The sequence below is a fragment of the Meleagris gallopavo genome, chromosome 6 (genome assembly GCF_000146605.3).
Source record: "Meleagris gallopavo isolate NT-WF06-2002-E0010 breed Aviagen turkey brand Nicholas breeding stock chromosome 6, Turkey_5.1, whole genome shotgun sequence".
NCBI lineage: Eukaryota > Metazoa > Chordata > Aves > Galliformes > Phasianidae > Meleagris > Meleagris gallopavo.
The window spans coordinates 19,600,215-19,624,841 of NC_015016.2; the positions used below are offsets into that span (position 1 = coordinate 19,600,215).

The 24,627-nt window shown below is 37.8% G+C and overlaps 1 protein-coding gene across 3 annotated transcripts in view; it reads right to left on the reverse strand.

Annotated features, from left to right (window-relative positions):
* The window catches only part of SLC25A13 (solute carrier family 25 member 13), a 91,403-nt gene that overhangs the window by 38,684 nt on the left and 28,092 nt on the right, over positions 1-24,627 (reverse strand). For all 3 annotated transcript variants that reach the window (XM_010712547.2, XM_010712549.3, XM_010712545.2), the window contains exons 4-9: positions 23,186-23,301; positions 9,435-9,574; positions 3,226-3,372; positions 1,303-1,441; positions 376-469; positions 115-199 (exon numbers count right to left, since the gene is read on the reverse strand). In XM_010712547.2, coding sequence (XP_010710849.1) covers positions 115-199; positions 376-469; positions 1,303-1,441; positions 3,226-3,372; positions 9,435-9,574; positions 23,186-23,301 — 721 coding nt within the window. The remainder of the gene's footprint in view (positions 1-114; positions 200-375; positions 470-1,302; positions 1,442-3,225; positions 3,373-9,434; positions 9,575-23,185; positions 23,302-24,627) is intronic.

Below are 24,627 nucleotides of genomic sequence, written 5' to 3' on the forward strand. Positions count from 1 at the left end.
CAGATACTGTAGAGTAACTCAGTAATCTGAGAACACAGAAGGAGATGGGCTATCTCTCTAACACTGGAAACAGAACACAATACATACTAGCTTCTTACTGCTTCCTATTCTTACCTGTCTCTGAGCCTCAGCCAGGTTGTAGGGCAACGTTCCTTCCTCCAGAGGAGCAATTCTTTCAATGTCAGCCAATGTCATACGCCTGAGGAAATGAATTCGGCTTAGCAACTGCTAAGAGATATGTTTTTGGGTCACAGCGAGTTATCTGCATTTGACCACTATACCACACCCTTCTGTTCCCTACCACCACCTCCCACTCCTTCAGAAAACATGAGAGGAGGAAGGGAAAAAGGGAAGGATAGACAGTTCTTCACTTACCCCCGCGGCTCATATAAATCTGCTAACTGAAACAAGATGTCTACTTCCATGGGTGTAACCTGACCAAATTTCTGAGCTGCCAGAACAAACTCCTCTGCAAGAGAATAGAAATACAGAAGAGAAACAAAAATTGTCAAACCAGATACAGACGCTCAGTAATCCAGAGTACCTTACACTTACTTTGTATTAAGCAGAAGATACTAATGGTGGAAAAGAAAAAGAGAAAGGGAAGGAAAAGAAGTGACCCACCATAAAAGTGTTCCTGCCACTATATAAATGTATGTTTGAAATGGTATATCCACCATGTAAACAAGTACTAGTCTCTGGTCTTGAAGCTGAGTACTATCAGTAGGATTGAGGATATTTGACATACGGTATCAATCAGTTGTGGGTCACAGGGAAAAAAAAGCAAAGAAAAAATATCAAGAGTTAAGAGATGTGGAACATTTTATGCATAGTCCCAGTAGGCCACATTAATGAAACTCTGGCACTGCACAGGGAATTCTCTATAAAGAGGTTAGATATAGCAGATAACATCTTGTTCCAAGCTTGTCGATCAGCTTACTGTGCTGCCAATACAAGTTTATGGAATTCTTCAACTACCCTTAAAGGTCATTTTAATAGGCTGCCAATTTGGCAGGAGTCCTAGGAAGTTTTCTTAAACTTTTAAATATCTTTACATACTTTCCTCACCCTGCCCCCACTGGCAGTTTACTGGGACCTTTTTCTGATTGAAACAAAACGAAAAACCTGGAGGGTGGACTCCAACAGGAGTGTACAAAACTGAATGGTGTACCGAGGAATACTAACAAAGCAGGCTTTTCTCTCCCTCCCATTGATTTAAAAGCATACAGAGGAGATCTTCCCCTCCACTCGCCCAAAGCAAATGCCCAAGGAAATTTCCAGATTGCAAACATTTATACAAACCCTTAGTGACTTCCACATCTTTTCTATTTCCAGCTAGAGTACTGTAGATCTTTCTAATGAGCTCCATGTTGTTAAGGAGAGAATTAAATCCATTAAAATAGGAAAAGCTGACCTGATGAGAAGTGGTACCACCAGCAGCCTACAATAGAGAAAGTAAAAGCAGAAAAGAGTGTTATTAAATTAAGAAAAATCTTAAAATAAAGATTTTCAAACAAAGTTATTTTTACAAGAGTGAGGGTATAAAAGGATTTTTTTAAATAAAGTAATATAAAAGTAAAATAAAGAAAACTATGAAAGATTCTTATGTTACTGAAACTAATCATGACCAGAATGTAAAACTCTCCCCATCCTACAAACCTAAACAAATACATATGCAGGATTATAACAACATAACCAGTAGTAATTTACAAAGTTCAAGTTTCAGTGCTGTTTCAGTTGGAAATGTTTTATAAGTTGGCTTATTTCTAGTAATGAGGAAATCTACTTCTACATGTAAAGTATATTACTATACAGAAAATCTCAACAAAATCAAAACATATTTTGAAAGAGGTCAACTCAAATATTTAAATTCACATGCATTTCAAATTGTGAAAAAATAGCAGTAAGCTCTCAGGCTTGTATCAGCAGTCAAACCAAATGGAAACAACAAGGTTTGCATAACTGCTCATTCTCAAATGAGAACTGAACTTAAGCCTTTATTTTGAAGTGGTCTTGGGCCTACACACAGAAAAAGAAACTGGATCAATTCACTAAGTACAAGATTGATGAACTACAAAATTTCTGAAAATAATGCTTAAGCTTGTCAAAATTTAATTGACCTTGAGGCAGAATCAAAAATCTCATCTGATGTTTTATGAGAGAATATATGAGCCAGGAAAGCTGCTAACAAGATTGGAAACAGAAGAGAGGAAGAAGGTATGAGAAATCATTGTCAGTCCACAAGTCTTCTGGCTATGCTTTTTATTGTATGCTTCTTCCAATATTCTGCCCACTTTGCAGTTCTCATCACTTTACATATCTCCCTGGAATTCTGTCTTACAAATCAAAGAAGAAAAGACTTCTTTAAACCTGGATAAAGCCAGACTTCAGATCACTTGGAAAGACTTATTACAAATTCCCAAGATTAGAAACTGTGGTCAAAACCAAATGTGCCTTTTTTTTCCCCCTTTAGTGAATAATATTTAAGTTGGCCTATCACATTGTATTATAATGTGATAGTAGTAACAGAAGTTCATGCTCTCTGAGAAACAGAGTTCATGAAAGACAAATCTTGTGTGTGCTGGAAGACCATTCTTAAAAAACAAAACAAACAAACAAAAAAATCTAGAGATTTTACTTGTGAGAAACAGTAGAAAATTACTAAAAATTACAGAAAAACATTTTGCTCAATGGACAACAGAAATAGAATCGTGTCTAGAAAACAAGAAAACGTCCAATAAAAAATTAAGTGCATTTCAAGCTGACAAAAGCATACACTAAAGCGTACCAACAATCAGTCAATAGTGAATATCCTTGGGTGATGTTGCAGTTCTTACACTGCCACAGGTGTTTGGACACTCAGAACTGAAATTGCAAAGCAAGTCCTTTGAGGATGACATCCCAAATGGGATGCAGAGGGTTGTTTGTTTCTAACCCAACATATTTGACACAGCCCATTACAAAAGTATGACCAAAAATAGTCAGGCAAACTCCACATTTGTAGGCCCCACAACAGCCCATCTACTTGCTTTGTCTTATGTCTCAGGAAACCAGTGGAGTTGAGAATTTATATTCTGTAACGAGGGATAACTTCTATATGCATAGATAATTTTTGCTAAGCTTAAAGAAATGCACCTGTAACCTGGATCAGTGATCAAACTACATAAAAACGGATCTCAATCTTGTGTTCCATGATTTCCCAATGATGCTACCAGGACTACTCACAGCAACTAGACATTCTTCAACAAATGGTGTCAGCATGTGTGGTCGGATAGTGACCATAATATCCCTGAAGTCCATAGCTGTGACTCTTCCAGCCTGAGTATTGTCTCGCTGCACAAAAGCTTGTTTTGCATGTTCTAATTGTATCTCCTGAAAATATATGTTAAAAAAAAGTTAGCTTCAGAATTATTACTGTAACAGATTTATTTGATGCAATCCTACAGAATATCTCACACTTAACAAAACATAATTACATGTAATCCTTTCAATTGATACAGTATGTATAGCTCTCTGCCTTTTCCACTTGTAGCATAAATGGCCTCTGTCATTGAGCTCAGTACCAAAAACAACAGCCATGACTTCTCTGCTCTGTGGGCATTAGGTCATGCTGTTCAAACTGAGAAACGGAAGGCGTATATCAACAAACCAGTAGAGGTAATCTCCCATGTGTGAACATTAAAGTGTCCCAGGATGTGCATTATCCAGTTTATTGTGTGTGTTATTGCAAATCAAAATACGTTCTGTAAAACTCTTCATGGCTGCTTGAATGAGGACAACGCAATAATAAGAGATTTCTACAATGACTTTCAATAATCCTGAAAGTATTCACTCAAAAAGCATTCTCATCTAAAATATTTTTATTTATCTATTAAAGACAATCGCAGTTTAATTTAACTCTTCATATCAAGACTGTGTAAAGATTGCTTCTCCATATTTCAGCAGCACTAACAGACAGATATAAAACAAGCATCATCTATTGCAATCACCTGATAACCTGTTTGTGATTCAGATGTAATGCTGAGAAAAGAGAGGACAGAAAAAAAGACTTTATATCTCCCAAAAATGTGTGTCTTTTTCTACTGTGCCTTTGCCCTTTTTTCATAAATTACTATTAGAACACTTTGTTATGTTATCTTTTAATTAAAAGGAACAATCCTGCACAGATGGTAATTTAATAATACATATCAATGCTTTGTCTAGTTCTACTAGCTTGCTAAAACCAGAATTACATGTTGGTCACGCAGTCTGACTTACCAATCAGTATTTCTCTACCAAGTGGAAGAAAACAAATCATTACCATGTCCCTCCTTTCAATTTCAAGCCTTATAAAAGCTTCTTCACTGGAAACTCTGTGCTAAGTCTGAATGAATTTTAATAATCAGTTACTCAGGAAATGGAATCACTGCAAAAATATGTCAGCAGTACTAGACCAAGTCTTGCAGTGAACAATGGCACTATCCTATTACTTCCACTCTATTTGCAAATACACGCAAATTCTGTTAAGCCAAGACTTGCATTAGTCAAGAACCAAAAGCATGATGTATTCACAGAACACAATCTCCTGAAAGTTACCTTTTCTTACAGCAACATTCAGTGAAAGGCCAAAAGCAAATCAAACAAGCATAAGTCCACATCCACAGGACGTCTGCAGCCACCACTCAACCTTACGCTCGCTCACTCCAGTCTGCAGCCACCAATGCATGCTGCCATTCAAACCACTTTTTGTCTTTTCATTTCAGTCTCCGAGGTTCTCTAATTTCAGTCTTAACTCATAATTAAAACACTATTTATTGAAACAAAAGGTATGAAGAAAAGCGCCTAATAACTTAAGCAGAAGGTAAAGGGGAAGAGGACAGACAGGAAAGGACTGATCAGTGTTTCAACTACGCATTTCATTCACAGAATTATTCAGAAATTTCTGCTTTTAATAAGAAATGCTTGTGAAGGTTATAATTTGAAGTGTTACAGTCTCAATTCTGTCATACTTACAGCCCCCTATGTGGATGTGTTACAACTGAGCTATCCAGCTGGATGTAGCTATGTAAGCTCCTGTCTCATTTCAATTCTGACTACAGTTTCAACAGAGTTTGGAAGCAAGAAATTTCGGGAGGTTTACAGTGGGAAGAGCACTGCAATGCAAAACAACTTGTCAGCTTAAAGCAGACAGCTAACTCAGGAGGCACAGAGCTCTAAAGAGGAGTTAAGTGTATTAACTTCCATTCCTAACTACTCACTATGAATAAATTAACCAAAAAAAAAAGTCATCTAATGGTAGCATCACTAAAGAAAAATAAATTGAATCTACCGGAAGGACTACATAAGAAACTGAATTTTGTTTTCTTCTCTATTTTTCTCTCTCATTCAATTTATTTTAACCACTGAATTTGCTGGCAGTCCCATGCTGGCAGAACTCAGTACTAAAATGCAATAAAAAACCCTGGCACACCACTTGCAGAACACAAGTTCAGCCTGCTACCACCTGTGCACATCAGCCTGCAAGCGGGGAGCTATGCCTCCCTGTTGGTGGGACCTAGGGTGGGGGTAATGTCATAGCCACAGAAGGAAAGCAGGGCTCATGTTCCAGAGACACGTGTGAAGGGCACGTTTCTTGTCATCACCCAGATAATTACAAAAAGGCTGTTAGTACTACAATCAAGTACAAGTCAAACGATCTCATTCTTTCCTTGCTTATGCGATTTCTTTCCATCTTCTTGGTACATGTGGAACTAACTAGAGAGGATTATCCCACATGCTCAAAGATGTGATCCAGGACACAGTGCTTAACTGCAAAAAAGGCAGCAAGACAAAGGTTTGAATAGGGTGAGCTCAGCCTTCCATAGTTCTCTTTCCACATCTTCTCTTTAGTTCAGAAATGAAATGGCTTAAGCAGACCGCAAATGGCTACTGAAGGCTCATCCCACCTTCATGGTCAGGTAGTGTCTCTTAGGCTAGTTATTTTGAGCTGTGCAAAGCACTGTTTTGTTCCAGTTGCAAACACAGAAGGAAGCATAAGGACCTTCTGTCACATAACATCCCCAAAATGTGAACAACACACTGATACAACATCTGAGAATATTCGGATTATTATATGGAAACAAGACTCAGTCTCATAACTAAACATCTCATACAAAATCTGCCACAAAACAGGCAGATGTCACTCCTTTAATAACTATATATTGTATAACAACACAGTAAATTCCTTGAAGTGTTTAGCACAAAAGAAAAGCCATCTGTTCCATCCAACTCTGAGTCTGAAAGTTAAGATACTTCACAGCATGATTAACTGTGCTTCAAAATGAGGCTCAGCAGCTACTAGCAATTTATCAGGGAAATTTAATGATATTCTTAACTCTACCTATGCTGTGTACATGCAGTAATATAAAAAATGCCACCTTAAAATAAACTGAAAAATAAAGCAAAGCTGTAACATCTAGAGATGTCCACAATCTCCAGAAACATTTGTTTCACCTATTTCTGTCCAATATTGCTTACCGAGACAGGCCATGTTTAAAAAGAATACAATTCTCATTGCTTTGCATTATGAATTACACATTCTAAAGAATCTTCTCCGACTAGATTTTTTGTAAACCTAGATATACTCAAGAAGTGCAGTTTCTCCTTTGATGATGCAAGTCCAAAATTCCCTCAGCTCGAATAAGACTGTGAAAAATTAATTTGCACATCAGGGTAGGCATGCTGGCACCGGAACGTTTGTGAAATTATTTTCCATCTAGACATTTTATCTGAGCTTTCAGTTACAGCTCATTATAAACTTCATTACTTTCCAGTTAGACAGAAACTATGCTCGGGTTCCATCCCAGTGGATCTACAAGGCATCAGATGCAGCACAGTCCTTTCTATTGGAGTAGATCCTTAGGTGTCAATTATAAAGAGTACTACTTAATCAACTAATATGGTAGGCATGAATAAATTTCCAGATAATGTGAAAATTGAATTAGCAAGTCCACATAGAAGCGTACATGAAAATCCATTCTGCAGAATAGATTTCACATGCTGGGAAAGGGGCCAATGTTACGCTTCACGAAGCAGACTTGTCATTAAAGTGATAATGGAACATGACTATATCCAAACAGATACAGATGTGACTGATATGTAGCAGAGATATCTAGGTTAATTTTAAGCTAGCAAAATTAGAAGCAGGGAAAAACAACACACCTTGAGTTCTGGGTTGATGCAGATAGATTGTTATGCATATTTGAGCTAAGTACCTCAGAGGCTATACTTTTGGGCATCTCACTGTTACTGTAGAAAAAAAAAAGGATGACTGGATATAAATATCCAGAATCACAATCAAAAACCCTTCTTATTTAAAGCCAAAAGAGATCTGTCTTGTGCATGGATTAAGTATAGCAATGTTACTTTCCAAGTCGTTTCAGCTTTGCCAGAAGTAATGATTAGCCCAAACGTTACAACAGATAATGAATATGTAACAACTTTATGTGGCATAATAGGATCCAATATGAATGAATTTGACTCTGTGTGCATTGTTTCGTTAGAAGTGGCAAATTACATTGTACTTACAAAGCAGTACCTGAAGTGCCTTACAGAACCATGTGGTCCACATTAAGAGTAATGTAAAGAGCATTCATAAATCAGGAATGCAGAGAGGTAATCTGCTATCCACTGTGTTCTCCTGCTGTCTAAGGTGCAAGGTCTAGACATCAGAACAAGGGGACTGACTGACTCATGCACACGCAGAATGTCAGAAAGAAAGGCTGAGTACCAAAGGTTACAGAACTTAAAGGAAGATTTATATATCTCTGTATATTAACACTTCAATTTATACTGAGTCATTTCTGTGTCCAAACTTCACTATAATATAATGCTGCAAAGCAAGAGTCAGTAAGGAAATGTGTTTCAAAGTTTCACAGTTCTAGAAAATTAGTAAACAGACGTACCCAATCTGTGACTGACTGAGCATCCTAACAAATTGTACTGCTAACATACAGCTTTGCTTCAGCAGTTTTCAGACAATTAACTTGCTTGAAAGTCCCTCATGTCTGCACTAGTACTGAGATCAACTTTATAAGCACCTGTGGAACTTTTCCTCAATGCAGCTCACATCTCTATAGGATATCCAGAACTATTAATCTTTCTACCAATCTTATTCTCCATGTTTATGCTCATCCTTCCTCTTTCTGTCATATGGGGAACGTGACCAACAGGTTTGTCTGGCTCAAGAGGACCGCTGTGTTCCAACACAGTGATGCATGTGTGTGTATGAGTTAAGGTTGATTGTAATTCATCAAAATCAAGATATGGATCCAGGGCTCATTATGTATGGAAGGAACACCAAATCATGAGATCACAGGCATTTACTTTTTTTTTTTTTTTAAGCAACATATTCACTCTTTTATCCCAAAGAGGTTCTAGTCTACTCTTCTGCCACAGAATTGGTCTACCTCCTAGCTACTTTGGAGTTGCAGCAGTCAATACAAAACTTAAGGAAATACAACTTAATCATGTGATACCTGACGTCCTCTTCATACAAAATTAATTAGGCTCTGTTCTACAAAGTCAATTTGAAACATTTGTCTCAATAGCATTAGCTTAATTATTCCTCATCAAAATGATACCACCTCCTACTGTGAACTAACACACTTGTGTAAACAAGAAAAAAAGAAACCTTGCAGTCTTCAAGCAGTTTCCCATTTTAAAACTCTCCAGTGTAAATACTAATATAGGCATTAAGTATTCAGAAGGAATACAAATAAGAATCTCACGTATTTCACCACTTCAAGAATCACTTTTCCTACTGCAGAGTATTTTTGACAGTAGTGCTGAAATGCAGATAAACTGTTTATTTTTTACTAGCACAATATTTTGCTTTCTCTAACAGATACCACAAAGTGTGAATAGGCAAAAATTCCTTGTAAAAGAAAGATTGTATTTTATTCTTTATACACCACTAGAAAAACTAGGTAGTGTTTCCCTTTCTTAAATTCAAAATAGGTCACAAGGAAACAAGTGTGTAGAAAGGACTTGCAGTAAAACATTATTGGACATCAACAGTGAATTAAATACTAATTTACTAAACATGCTATTTACACATGTAAGTATTTCTCAATATCAGTCTTGCAAGTGGGTCTAAAATGTTCAATGCTGTTATGTATCATACTTTGACTCGTTCAACATAGGAAATTTTCAAAATCTGAAGTACAAGTTTTTGATTTCATGTCTCCATCTATATGACTTTCTGCACGCTGACAATTAATTAAAAAAAAAGAAAGAAACAGCTGGCAAAAATCAGCTGTTTTACCACTACATTATCCTATTAATCAAGAATATTAAAATCTGGCACTTCAATTGCAAAAGCCCACATGGTCTTTCTTGCAGCTTTCCTATCAGCACAGTATTTTGCAATCTTTGAATCATTTTAATTTTGACAAACTTTATTGTACGAGACCCACCAGTAAAAACTGGGTGAACTCTGGATACGTTAGGTGTCTTTTTCTATCCTTTCCAAAATGCAGCTGTACGAACTCTGAATTCCAGTTAAATGGAATGTGCTGATGAATCGTGGTCTGGCCAAAAACTTGCTTAGCATCCTCTGAGAAGAAAAGGAAAATGTTAATAATAAAATAGCAATAGAGATTACCATACATTTATAACAAGATAAACAATCACAGTATTTTTTAACCTGAAAGTAATACTGTTCATATGAATCAGTAACATATTGCAAAATAAACCTAATTTTCCCTATTAACAAAAATCATAGTAAATGAAAAGTTTTGAAACCTTCATAAATACAATCTCTTGGATAGTCTTATTCGTGGAGTAGCCCAGTATATATGATCAGAAGAGACTCAACTAAATATTTTAAAGTTTCAAAGTGAAGCAAGAAAGGATTAAAAGACAATTTATAAAAAGTTGACCAAAGCTAACCAATATTCTACATAATCTTTTCTAACTGCTAATAACAAATGTTTTGTGTCACAACAATTCAGGCTTTTGTATTATTCTAAGAGTTCTCGACATTCAAACAAAGGAGTTTTCTAAAACACCAGCATTCAAGATCCATTTTTCTGCAGTTACCTTACAGGAATAGTCACGTGTAGGTCAGGGAATGAAGGGACATGGCAGACAGAACACAATCCTATCACAACCTTCAACAAAAAGCACACTTCAACAGTCCCTGCTTTGTTGTGAGGTGCAGGGTGATAAAGTTTGTTAAACTACACCTTAATGCAAGGTTGATAGTTTAGCCTAGCAACCCTAACTGAACTATCAGTTCTTATGGACTTAGCAGATTTTCTGTTAGTACATTGCATTTTTGGTGAACAAATGCTGTTTGAAAGACATTCAGTTTATATAATCAGCTATAAGGACAGTATGTTGCTGGAACTGCACTGTACATATTTTAAATCACAAAAACAGCAACAAGATCTGAGGAAGTACCTGTCTTTTAGACAGGTCTCTCCCACAGTGAAGCCCACTTCAATGCAAAAGCAGAAGTCATCTCAGCCAAAAACAAATGGCAAACACATCTCCCAAAGACAAGCTCAAAGTCAGAGGTTCCCAGCTGCTGTATACCTTCCTAATATCTGCATGAGCCCCATAGCAACATCAGCCAGGAGCCAGCTCTCATCTTCTGCTTGCTCCTGCAGGCATGGAGAGCTGGTTCCCAGGAGACACTCCCTACCCACAGATAGGGCCAGGAGGTGCCTTCCCGCTCCCTTCACACTTTGCAGAAGACCAGGAACCCAAACTCTCGGCTCCTGTCTGTCTGTGAACAGGAGAACTGGAAGCCAGTTCCCAGGCGTGACCAAGGCCTGGAGGCAAGGAAAGCAGCAGGCTTTGTGCAGGCCTGCCTGCAGAAGAAGCTGGAAGCTACCTCCTTGGAGCCAGCTCCCCTCAAGGCCTAGGAGCTGTCTTCCAGCTCACCTCAGCACCACAAGCAAAGTGGGAGCCAACTCCTTGGAGCCATGAAGTCTTACCTCCTGCAAAGCATGAGTTCTGGCTCAGTCTATGACAGTCAAGCACAACAGCTCTGCTGACCTGGGGAAACCCAGCCAGGACAAAATTCCCCACTTTCAGCCAAAGAAGCAGGGAAGAAGTGAGAGCCAGGACAGAACGGCTGAGAAACAAGAAGCTGTCAGAAAGTATCTAAGTTAATGAAGGCCAGAGTTGCACAAAAAAAGTGTTTCCGAGGCTGCGAAAGAGGCAAGAGTCCTGCTGCAAAGGCCACACAGACCCAAACTCACTATGGTTGGTACTACCTGCAATGATTGCTTCTTCTAAAGTGAGGAGGCTAGGAATCATGGAGAGAGCATAAATGATACTGCAGACATCTTTGCATCTCAATAAAGTCACCTGTTTCATTTTTAAGAAGAAATCATCCACTGAACCCTGGAATCAGTGGCTAAAGAAAAGTTGTATTTAACCTACAAACAGAAAAACTGACCCTAGTTAACCACAAATTCTTAAAATTCAAATCTTCAGGCCCTAAAATCTGATGAGAATTTTCTCTGAGAAATTTGAGACAGTGCCCCCAGGACAGCATTGTTCATTCATGTCTTCAAGATCCATTACAACAGGCTTGGATCTTGTCAGCCAGCATTCTCCAAACACAAAATTCTACTCTTAAGTCAACTGAGAGGAAAAGTCAATCAGTTCAGAGTGAGGTACCATCCCACTACTGAATGTCTTTTATTTAGGATGCTTCCTACTCACACAGCCTAAAGCATAGATCAGGTGTAGTTTGAGATTACCTTCCCGCTTTCTGTTGGCCTTTTTCCACTGAGTCTCAAAGAAAGGAGTCTGTATGAAGAAGCCTGTTTTGTCCACAAACAAAAAGAACGTTGTCTCTTCCTCACAGCAACTACTCTGCTTTTCCAGAGGAATGAAGATGTACCCAGGAAAGCTACAGAACCAAAGACATGCCTGTCTCCTGCGCAGCACTCAGATGCTCATCAGCTTCTTCCTTCCCCATCTCCTGAACTTACACAGAACACCAAGACACTGATTCTGTTTGGATTAATTTAGAAACAAATCACCACTTATAAAAGCTAGATTTGGTTGGCCTACAGATTTGTCTTTGATAGAGAAAAGTACCTTATAACTTGATGTGAGATAACAGACAGGAAAACCTTAGTCAATGTAAAGACTTATTCTCAAACTCCTTTTGATGCGACCAGGCTCCTTACAATCTTTACTTGTTAACATACGAAAATTAAAGTGCCCTGTGATTAGAGCCTTATAATTTCATTTGATTAGTTATCACACATAGGCTATGTTTTAAGTACAACATATCTCACACCTTTAGCTGTATGCTTTGTAAACACTCCTTAGTTGAGGCCTACAAGAAAAATTCCAGCTCAAGAAAATCAAATAATAGGAAGTGAAAAAATGGTAATTCCCAGCTAAGAAAAAATACATATTATTGGCACTACAAATAGCAAAAGGAACTTAAAGCAAAGGAACTTAAAACCTGATAAATCCCAGTGGAGATGAGAATGGAATGACTTTGACAGGCTTTGCAGTGAGTCCTCTTTGTCCACCTGAAACTACACTCTTCCATAAGGTTGAGTGAACCAAGTTCTACAGTCTCTTCCCTCTGTCTCAACTCTGAGCACAAGCACAAAGGTCTGAGCAAAGAGCTATAGGAGAAAGAGCTGACAGAAGCCTCAAGTCTCAGATCCTTGGATCTTGCCCTAGCTCCCCACATGGACACTTTTGTCTGCCTGCCCCTCTTGGCAACTCTGACCCACTGACTCTTTACAAGGCATGAACCTACCTTGTCGTTATGGGCTTGTTTGGTGATAACTGGACTCATGGCTGAGCTTGGCCACTGCCAGCAGATCTGCTTTGCTCTCCTTACTCAGGCAGCATGAGACAGTGCCCCTCAGAGCTGAGGTCTCTGCCTGGGCCTCTCCGCCCTCACATCACCTTCCCTTTATTGAGAGCTCACAACAAGCTGCCCTTGCTGCTCCTTGTAACAACAAAAAAAAGTATGATGAACTTGTTGAAAAGCATGTGTGCATACAGAGAAGATCATATAAAAAGGCTGCTCTGAAAGTCATGCCTCATATTTTATTACATTGGCCTATGACATCAGAAGCAGATGTTGGTATGGTAGTAGAGGTTGAACCTTCCCACTGATAATCTGCTACATTTTGTTGTTGCGCTACAGATGGGAGCAGAGGGGCATGACTGAATACCTCCATGTGGAAAATATGGCACCCATTGACATTCATCAAAGTTTGCTGAACATTTATGGAGACCAAACAGTGGATGTGAGCACAGTGGTGCATTTCAGCAGTGGTGACAGTGGGTCACCTCTGCTGCAGCAGACTTTTATGATCATGGCTCTTGTTCATCACCAGTGAAAATGCATAGCTAATGGTTGTGACTGTTGAAAAATACTATTTTGTAGCTGAGATTTTGCTCTATCAGATAGTGTTACCAAGTAGTAATATTTTGTATTATCTTCTTATACTGAAATTGTTGATCCAAACATGTAGCATAGAGTTTATTTCTATCCTTCCATGGTCTGGAACAAAGATTGGTCTATAAATATCATGTTTTATTTTGGAAAACATAAGAACACAACTGCTCAGCTAAGATGAAAAATAATGATTTCCTTATTGATAGTGTAAGTATTTGACTGAGTTGTCCATCCATACCCATTTACCCAGAAGAGTATAATACTCTGGAGGAACAAGCGTCATAATCACCTCCTTCATCCTGCCACTGCTTTGTCAAGAAAATAGGTTAAAATAGTTTTATACTTGGCATATTGCAAATAGTTTGATTACTACGGATTGCAAAGAAAAGTACTCATCCCTCTAGCATCCCTTTTCAAAAAAAAAAAGATCAGGAACAGCTGTCACAGGCACCTTTTTCCACAGGTTTGAAGCCCTGCAATAGCACAGTAGCGCTGTATTTTTCTGCCTCTTAATTCCTTGCAAAACATGGACTACAATCTATTCCATAATTCCAAATTAAAATAAAATTTAAAAAAAGGTTCTTTCCTTCTTAAAATACTACTAGGAACATATCTGGCAGAACTCTCAAGCTGAAGCTGGCACAATAGAAACCGAGCACATAATTTGAAGATAATGGGATTGTATTACATGACTCAAGAAGGATGGAGGGTTAATCTGAAAAAATACAGCAGCTCAGGTCAGTGCAATTTATCTGCACTCTGTCATGTAGTATGGTTCCTGTTTTAAAACAGATTCATTCAGAAGAGTGTAAAACCTTACATTAACACAACCCATCTATTTAGACTAACATCAATTTCACCTGCATTTGAAAAGTGCAGCTATACATACATATTTGCATATAAACAACTTTTTTTGTTGTTTTTAAACACAACTGAGTTCACTTCTTTTGTTAAATTTGTGTTTGTACGCATACAGAATCTCAGAACCATAGAATCATTCCAGTTTGAAGGGACTCTTAAAGGTCATCTAGTCCAACTGCCCTATAATGAACAGGGACATCTACAGCTAGATCAGGTTGCTCAGAACCCCATCCAGCCTGATCTTGAATGCCTCCAGGGACAGGGCATCCACCATCAATCTGGGCAATCTGTGCCAGTGTTGCACCACCCTTAATAGTAAAAAAAAAAAAAAAAAACCAACATCTTCCTTATAACCAATCTAAATCTCTCCTCTGTTAGTTTGAAACCATCTCCTGTGTGCTATCACCACAAACCTTGTTAAAGAGTCTTTCTCCTTCCTTCTTACAGCCTCTCTTTAGACACTGAGAGGTAAGTGGTAGCTTATTCTTTTTTAATAGAACTTGTTACTCCAAATTCAGAGAAAATCCCCAAAGACAAAATTAAACTAAAAAAATAAAATGGCAATATTAACCAATTTAGCTATGTTGAGCTACTACAGCTGTGGACTAGTGCTGAACTGTAATGGACAAGATGGGGTTTTGCTGCTTAACATAAGCCAGTGCTGCTTATACGTAACCAAAGCTGTTGTATCAAATTCAATGTCCTTATTTCCATATGGTAAGTGAAATCATTATCTGGACTCATTTCTGTTACCCATGTCATTGAGATGTTAAAAGCACAGGACTTTCAGAATCCAGACTGACTCAACAGCTTTCTTGACACTGGTAGAGGTGACTTTTCTGTAGTTCGTCCAGAAATACCAACTTACTTCAGAGTTCACATGATGTTTCAAACAGCAGTTTAATACACCAACCAAAGTGATAAAAGAAAACTCCTGGCTTGGAGAAATTATCCTAAGAGAGCATAGAAGTTATTACACTTTACACTCCAGGAGAGACATAAGAGATCTATTTCTTTAACAGCTATTTTGCTTAGATAGATGGTATTAAAAAAAATCACTTTCTTGCAAAGCATTAACATACATTTTCCCCCACTTAAATACTTCAATTTCAAATGCACCACAAAATGTACTCCCACAACAGTACTGTATTAGTATAAAACTATTTTAGTTCAATTAAAATGTCTAACTATCTACCCCCAAACCTACCTAAACTGTAATTTTCACTTCGAGCACTTCCAACATGTTCTCAGTTTTGTTTTCTTTTATCAGCTTATCAAATCAGGTCCTGCATTCCAAATGTTAGAAAAAAATAGTAATTAACTGCTAGGTAACAGCAGATTTTCCAATTTTGAGAAGTGAAGTACACACACTATGAAAGTATGTGTACTTTGCATTCTGAAATTTCGTATTAAAATTTGTAATAACAAAGTACCTTTCCAGCTCTTAGGGCCTGCCTGAGTTTTTGCATTCTAATTTATAATTTTAGGGCACTTTCAAAAGGAGGTGGAAAATAAATAAATAAAATCAAGCTTAAAATAGTACACTTACGCTGCCACAGCTTAAATATATTCTGGTGTGGGAGCTTCTGGTTCCTCTCCAAATGCTGCCTAGCAATCACGTTGGGTTTTTTTTTCCTCTACAGCCTATACAGATGTGTGAAAGATGGCTAACCCTCAGCTTACTGTTAACCAAAGAGTGACCTCATACAGTTGAGATTTACTCTCACACTGGCTTTTTCCCACCTTTTCCACACCTACTTTTTTCTTTTTAAGTAACATGAAATAGCGTCAGAAAGCACGATGTTTTAGTCATTTGAGCATATATGAATTATCCCACCAACTGGAAGTGCTCTCTGTTACCTCTGTCTTTTAAAATTGAAGCCATTATAGTCAATTGTGCAAATCTACAGTTAGCCTTTCATAAAAAGTGGATTTTTGACCCACTGAACTGGAACAGTTTCTGAGGAGTTCTCTTGTTTCTGAGAAGATACCATACAATCCATGCATGTCAATCTGATACTGATGTGCTACTGCATTCAGAAAACGCTCCTCATAAGCAATTTTAAAAGTTCTGAAAAATCATGGTTGTTTTGGTAGTTTTTATTTTTTTGGAATGCAAGTTTGTCATTTAAAGAAGTGCAATAAAACTCCACACATATCAAAAAGTGGTTACCTTCACAGTGATTTATCACCTCCAGGTAACAACAGATTGACATCCGGAGCAAATAATGGAAAGCAAAAGCTTACAACGGATCCAAGGATTCTCTCATAAAATGAATTGGTTGACTCAGCAAATCTCCAGGTAGAAAGGATACTGTGCTATGACAGCATCTACTGGAGTGTGAGCACCCTTAGAGACATCCACAGCAAGGAAGAAGAGCTGGAGGATGAAGTCCTTACTAAAGACTCAGATGAGAAACACACACTTTGTGTGGTTTGAAGAAGCAACAAAGGCTTTATAGCACATGTGCATATGGATGAGATTAAAAACAGTATTAGTAACCAAATGTCATTCAGATGTATCAGGCAGACTTTAAAGATGACAAAAAGCAACCCAACAAACAAGAAAATAAACCAGAAAAATTCAATGCCTGGTACAATTCTAATACAATTTTCAGCATCACTGTCTTTTAGAAGAGACATACTAACTACTGAAAAAAATGAACGGGTTATGATTTTGTTGCCCTACCCAAACTTTTCAACAAGGGCAGAGCAATATTACAGATTAAATGTACTTTAATGAAAATATTATCATAGAGAACACACTGCTATCTTTGTGATTTTTCCCCAGTCAAGAGATCCATTACAAACTTCAGGTTTCAGCACTCTGCTCAATATGTGCTGAGTTTTTTATTTGTCCTCATAGCTATCCCTGTTCCAACTGTTTACACACAAAACCTCAAAAACTATCAAAACACCTCTTCATGACATAGATATACATATATTTTCCAATTCAGCTTGGCTGAGATTTTTGACTGAGGTGAGCACATCTATTGCCTCTGCTAGATACTGCAAATATCCAAAAAAGAGGCTCTTTTCAAGAGTACCATTACTCTCAGCAGTTAAGATTCCGGATCCAAGCGTGTCTGCTTCTTCTGTCCTCCTTGGATGTCAAGGAGAAGTAACATGAATTTATACACAGATTATTACATATTTGGCTTACAGAAAAGTGTTTTTAAAATTTTTTCAAGATGCAAACCATTAAAAATATTTCTGCTGGAGCTGTGGACATCCATAATTTCAACTCATTGGCAACAACATTACATTTCTTTGTTACCTTTCTTGGCATCCTTAGAAGTGAGTGACAAACTGCCAGAGCCTAAAGACCACAGGCTGGGAAAGCACTAGGCCCAGGAGGGCATAAAAACTAAACTTACTCCCTTTTGCCCTGAATAATAATAATTTAAAAAAGAAAACACAGATCACTTCTACTAAGGTAAATATAATATACTGAATAACTCTACAATAAAATATCATTTTATCTTCTCTATGAATCACAATCAACAGGACAGTTGGGGATTAATACACACAATGTACAAAGGCTGAAGGAATGGGGTTTTCTAAGCCTGATGGAGGACAGGCTAAGGGAGGACCTCTTCTGTTTCTGAGAAGATACCATACAATCCATGCTCATCAATCTGACACTGGTGTGTTACTGCATTCAGAAAACACTCCTCATAAGCAATAACTGTCCACAACTACATGAGATGAGGGTTTAGGGAAGGCCAAAAAGCAACAGAAGCAAGCTGGAGCATGGACGCTCCCAACTAGGCATCACAAACTCTTTTTTCAACCATCATGATGGTCAAACACTGGACGACACTGGCTCATAGAAGCTGCAGGGTCTCTATTCTCAGAGATATTTAAAACCTCCATTGGACACAGCCATCAAAGCAAGCTGGTCTTGCTGGCCCTACAGAGAACTGTCACTTTCAACCTGAACTAGCTAGTGATTCTGTGACCATCCCTTGTTTTTTGCAAATGAGATATGCTCAGGCTTCAATCAGCTATCTGTCAGTAGGCTATTTGAATTGAAAAAGACAAAATGAAAACAAGAAAGATCAAACCAAAACACAAAATACCAGTTCTAGGTGACTTAAAAAACTCAGTTGTATCCCCTAGACCAATGAAACACTAATGCATGAAAAGATGGAGCTTCCCCTAACATTTAAAAAGAGAGGTTCACTTTGTAATATACTTTGTTTAACTTAAGATGCCTTTATGGAAGTCTGCCTAGTTACGTAACACATTAGGTAAAAGAAAACAAAAAAAGAGAAACCTGCGAAGTTGACATAAGTTTAGAAACTAAATTCTATGAAAATAGTATTAAGTAGAATTCAAAAGTTGCTCAGAAGAAGAATACATATACTTGCAAATCTTCCTTAAATACTCTTTTTAAAAACAAACATATCTGTGCAGTAGAAACAACAAAAGATATTAGAGACTAAACACAATTTACACCTGTAACACTGCAGTAGGTAACACTGCTGCTGGGATCATCATATGTTGGCAACCATCAGTTATAAACCAACAGATGTTTCCTTGTGTAAACTAGCACATCATGAGCTACAAAATGTTTCAAACTAATTTGAACCAGCAACAGAAACATCACTGAGGATAATTGAATATTGCCATTCATCAAATGATCAAATTTAGAGCCTCAGCAATTTACGCTGGTAGTTCAGATTTCACTTTTCTTTGCTTTACATGGTTTTGAGTGTACTGGGCTGGACACTGGCAAGCCAGATATTGCATAAGCAACTATAAATCCCATATGAAGAGCCAGGTCATATCAAGCAAAGCATAAATAATCCTTTGTAACAAGAGCAAGCAGGTTCACAAAATCTGAACCTAATCCTAGTTAGGAAAACAACCATTAGACTCCTGTAATAATTCTTAACATGTTGAAAGAGTGTCAGAGCATTATTACAGAGCAAAAGCTCTGAAGATCATCAGAAGAGCTGTATACATAAACCTCAGTTAGGAGATACATGTTTTTAGAGTTTACAAACAAGCGTTAAGGCAATTCAAGTAACATATGCAAACAGGAGTGCTTAGTAAGATGTATCACTAATTTATTCGTTCCTCTAAGAAATGTGTACTGCTATAATTAATAACAGAAGCAGAGATGCACAATAGCTGCTGTCTACACGTTAATAGAGTTCTGTTACGGGACAAAAACAGATACATTGCTCAGGTCCACAGCTGTTAAGACAAACAAGCAACAATTTAGAGTTTGGGATCTCTATTTCCTCTTTTTTTGCTGTTTGGGGTGTTTTCTGTTGTTTTTTCCTTTTCAATGAAAAGACCAACTTGTTTTAAGGCATATTTGTATTTCCCAAAGCAGCACCACGCAGCATCCATTTTGAAACAGCTTCAGTTTGAATTAGAAAACTTCAGAAAAATAAATAAATAAATTGGAAAACCACACACTATACCACAGCTGCATTTCAAAAATTATGAGAGAGTAAGAATTTTCGCTTGCTGGGAAAATTTACTTCAAAACAAATCAATGAAAATCTTTAACACTGGGTTCCATGCTGGTTGTCAGCACAGTGTCAGGCAATCACTTTTGTTTTTCTACCTTTCCTTTCTCTATGAGAAAAACCAATGTGGACAATGTTCCTTTTGCCATTCGTTAGGGCTGTGAAAGCCTGTGTATGAGAAAGTAAGTTCCAGTCCACAGATATCACTTCTGTATTACTCACTGCTCAGAATTGTTACCTGTCATCATTTCATTTATCTATTCAAAATTAAAGATGAAGGTTAAGACAACTTAGTTTTTAAACACTGACATTTTTACCCAAGCTTCTCATGTTTTTTTAAATACCATCTAGTAAAGCATTTCAAAGGGCTCTCCTTCTTTAATGAGGCATTAAAATACAGTCATACGACAAAAAAGCAACTCTACTAAGTCTCTTAAACCCCTGGACTTATATTATCAGCTTTTATGTGCCTGTCAACACTCAACAGTAAGAAGCAATAGTTTGCTCTTTGCCTCGAATTTAAAAGCCAGCTAAACTTCCTCCCACTTTCCTGCTGAGAGCTTTAACTCCTTGCAAACTCTCAAAGCTTTGACACTTCAGCAGCAGATAAATCTACAATATGATGCAACAGCCAGGTGTAGACTGAGTCAGCCACTGGCTACTAATTTACTCCTGACCGTTTCATTCATCTCGCTGAAGTAATAAACTAGAAATACTTTCCAGCCCGCCCCACTTCTACCACATATACACACTGCTTGCAGATCAGACCTCTTAAATAGATGCCAGCTCTGTCAAAAGAACTATATACAGTTAACTTGTAAGTTGAAAGAACTGAAACATTTGAAATTGTACAGATGTCAACATGTGGCTAGAATGCAAAGGAATTTCCAACTCAGAAGCTAAAGCAAGAATATAGTATTTTTCAATAAGAGTACAATATATTAAATGGTAAAACTTCTTTACTCAGAACGTTTCCCTAAATATCTACAGCCTGAATGTGGCAGTCAGTATAAAAGATCATTGATGCAAAGCCCATTATTAATTTGTTTTACAAAGGTATCAAGCTAAGAGCACCTGTGAAAGAATACGAATTGGATGACTTGCCTAAGTGAAATTCACAGCCGGAAAGCCCTGCATTCCATCCAGTATAAGCTAAAATATTTACACCGTTTTCTCAGTACACAGAAAAACAGTGACTGCAAAGATAAGCCATGCTGTTTCTTTACAACAGTAAAATGAGATGCGCGCTAAGAATGGGATCCTTGAGATACTATACATAACAGAAGCAGTGAAAAACGATCCTCTCCCTTTTCTCCTTTTCCTTTCACACTGTAATTCCACAGTACATAAAACCCCTATTTAAGTCTCCTAACCTTGATAAGGACTTGATCCTACTCTCATTCAAGTTAATGGAAAAAGATCTCATAATTAACCTCAAAGGTGCATGGCTGAGGAACTGAGCAGCAAAGTTAAAGGGCAGTATTGTAATTTTCAGTTGTGAAAGTGTTAGCTTTTTTCATAATAGTGAGGAAAACAAAACAACTTCTTCCTCTTCTTCCTTACAATAGAAAACATACACTAGCTTTATCTAAAGGTCAATTGGTATTGCTGAGAACGAACAACATTGAGACAGCTCTTACATCCTTCTTCTAGGGGGAAGCTACCCGATACTACGCAGAAGTTACAGATACTTTTTATGATTTCACAGTGGGAGAGGACGGAATTAAAAAAAAAAAAAAGATATCTGAGGCTCTGCCAATGTTGGCATGCTTTCTTTTTCAAATACCTTAAATACAGCCTGGCATAAAAGTTTCTGTCATCACTAAAAAGACTTCAATGAGTTTCAAATGCCAAACAAATCCCTTGACTCACTGTGCCTAACCCCAAGGGAAGCATTTACCAGCAGGAAAAATATGAAGAAGAATGCCAAAAGTTAAAAAGTTAAGTTGGACTGATTCAGCATTCAGATCAAACAACTACAGTTCTTCTTAGATTATTAACAAGTGCTCCGAGCAACTGGGGGCTCTGACACAGACAAGAACCTGCACATCACAGGCATTCCAGGAACACTGGTTTGTCTGCACTGGAACAAAACCATTACTAAATATGTGGACCCTCCTGATTTAAAAGCATGCTGTTTCTCGTCTCTCTGTTCATACACATGAATAATACTGTTAGGCACAAAATACTTCCTTCATCAAGGTTAGAAACAGCAGAATTCTTTTTCTGAAATTCTTTCAAATCCTTTAGCACTCACAGTCATGTTTTTAAGAGCTGTTCTAACAAGCAGTATTGCACACAGAACACACATCTTCAACTAACTCAACAGAAAATCAAAATAATGAAAAATCAAAACAGATACGAGAAAAGACATCAAGTCTTTTCAGTGGCCACAACTTGAAATGTAGATTTTTGGAGATGGTAGAAGAAAGAAAATGATGCTTCAAGGAACAGTAGTAGATCTTATCAGTTTAAATGATCTGAGAATATGCAATTGTTTTTTCTTCTTTTTTTTTTTTAACTAGGTATATGTGGGGCAATACCAACAAAAGACAAAGGGCACGTGAACCATACACGGGAAGATGGGAAAGAGAAGAGTCATCATCATCCAGTTACCTTTTATTTCAAGCCGTTTAATAAACAATTGAACAAACGTACGGCAGATGGATAACTCTGTACAAATGTAACAGATAAGAAGTAGAAATTTTATCCCACATAAGAATTTAGGGTCAAAAAAGTCTTCCATACTTTCTGAAGAGCAGTTCAATGCCTGAAGTTATTTAAGAACACTATTTTCTGAATCTTTCTTCCAGACGTCACCATCCTTCCCCCTAGGCAGGTGGCAGATACTTCTGCAGATATCAGAAACTGTCTCTATGGTGTCTAAAATAAACAGCCTCTTAATCATGTTTTAAACTGTCCTAAGTATGTCACATTGTCTGTGCAAATACTACACCCCCAATGCATAGCTGAGTTTCCTGTGGGATAGCAATGCATTTATTACTGAAAAGTCTCACAGACGAAAGTTTTAAGCCTTAAGAGGAAGACAGCTTGCAACATAGCCAATTTAAACAAAAAATAATTCACAGTAATTTCAGACTCAACATTCACCCATGTCCTCTGGCAACTTCTTTGTGGTTTTACAATCATTTCCTATAGCCACCTCTCACTGTTGTTCTGAAGACATGCACAAGCATGCTGGGGAAAAGAAGTGACCAGTTCTCTAGAGAAAATCATGAAGAAGACCACGACCTTGACTTCCTATTGTACACATGGACGTGATTTATAGAAATTCAGCCAGAATCCTACTTGGCACGAGTATAGTTCTATTACCAATTGCTGTGTTTCCTATGGTAACAGAAGGTTAAATAGTTTGACATAAGTAGAGATTTCTAAATTGAGAGTGAACATTTAAGACCATTCTTACCAAAAGTAACTTCTCCTTTGCCAGTCTTGTCAAATAGCTGAAAGGCTACTATGAACAATGCATCTGGAGCACACAGGACTGATTCAAATGCCACAAACTCTTGGAAGGATATCAACCTAAAGGAGGAAGAAAAAAGCAAGAGCTATGAAACAACTTGCCTGCAGAGACGTGAAATGCAACATAACATAGATTACGCAAAAGAAGTAAGATCTCAATGACAATACATAGAAATTGTTATCAACAAGGATTAAAACTTGTCCTAAAATGCCCCAACACCAACACTATTAGCAGCCCTTTACATTACTAGATAGAAACAAATTGGTCAACAGGCAACTTCTGTGCTTTGCAAGTCACAACAGAACAAAAATAAGCCCAGTGCTCCATGTGGCAATGGGCCACAGCCTTCATGTCCAACTGAACTGCCCTCCTGGGAGTCCACCACATTTCATGGGCAAGATTTGAACAACCTCCCTTCAGATTCAGTGCTTCAGGCTTTCCAAAAGCAAATCCATTCAAGACCTACATACTGCCACTCACTTCTCAAGGAGCTGATCTGAATACGTTATGTTAACTAACTTATTAGTCACCTCTCACAGCCCTCAAGTACTGCAAGTTGAGTCACAGATCTTCAAGCAGCAGTCTGCACATTCTTCCTCTGCCCAAGAGCACTTTATTCAAATTCATCATCATAGCCAGGTTCCCAATAAGCAAGTGCACTAGCAGAGCAGATAAAAGCAGAGGTGCCTTTCCTTAAGATAGTTAATAACTAGAAATATATAATTAGACAACTTGGCATTGTTTCCAGCAGTAGACTTGATACAGCAAAGGCCTTGAGCAGTTTCAATTTCTCCGGGTTACACCCAGGAGTTTAAATGGAGCTCAAACTCCTTTTCTTAAAGGGACAAAGGCTAACCATCCTCCTGCTTTGCTACTTTTTAATGATTAGGTTGCGCAGTTTAAAACCATCTTCAAATGTGTGGCTGCAGGACCTGCTGGCAGTCTGAGATGTTGAAGGTTGCCCTCTCTTTGTGCAATTCTATGGCAGCATAGTAAGTGTGTAGCTTTCATGGCTTCACATGGCTGCATCTTGGGGATGAAGACTTATTTCTGAGATGCACAGAATTCCACATAACAAATGATGAGAAATACACATAAGAAAAAAAACAAAATTTTTACTATTATTCTTTGGAAACTAACCGTAGCATTGTGACTTCTACTCAAAATGATACTGCAGCTGGTTCAATGAGAACTTCCACTCAGTATGCAATAACAGGGAAGAACGAAGTGTTTGAAGAGGCTGGAAAAGACATCCATCCCACTGAGTCATCCTGACCCATGACTCTACTGCAATTTCCAGCCACCCTGTCTTAAGGGAATTATTTTTTTTATGTCACAGTGAAGTATGCTTTCTGTCAGCAGCCAAATATCCACAGGGTAACAAA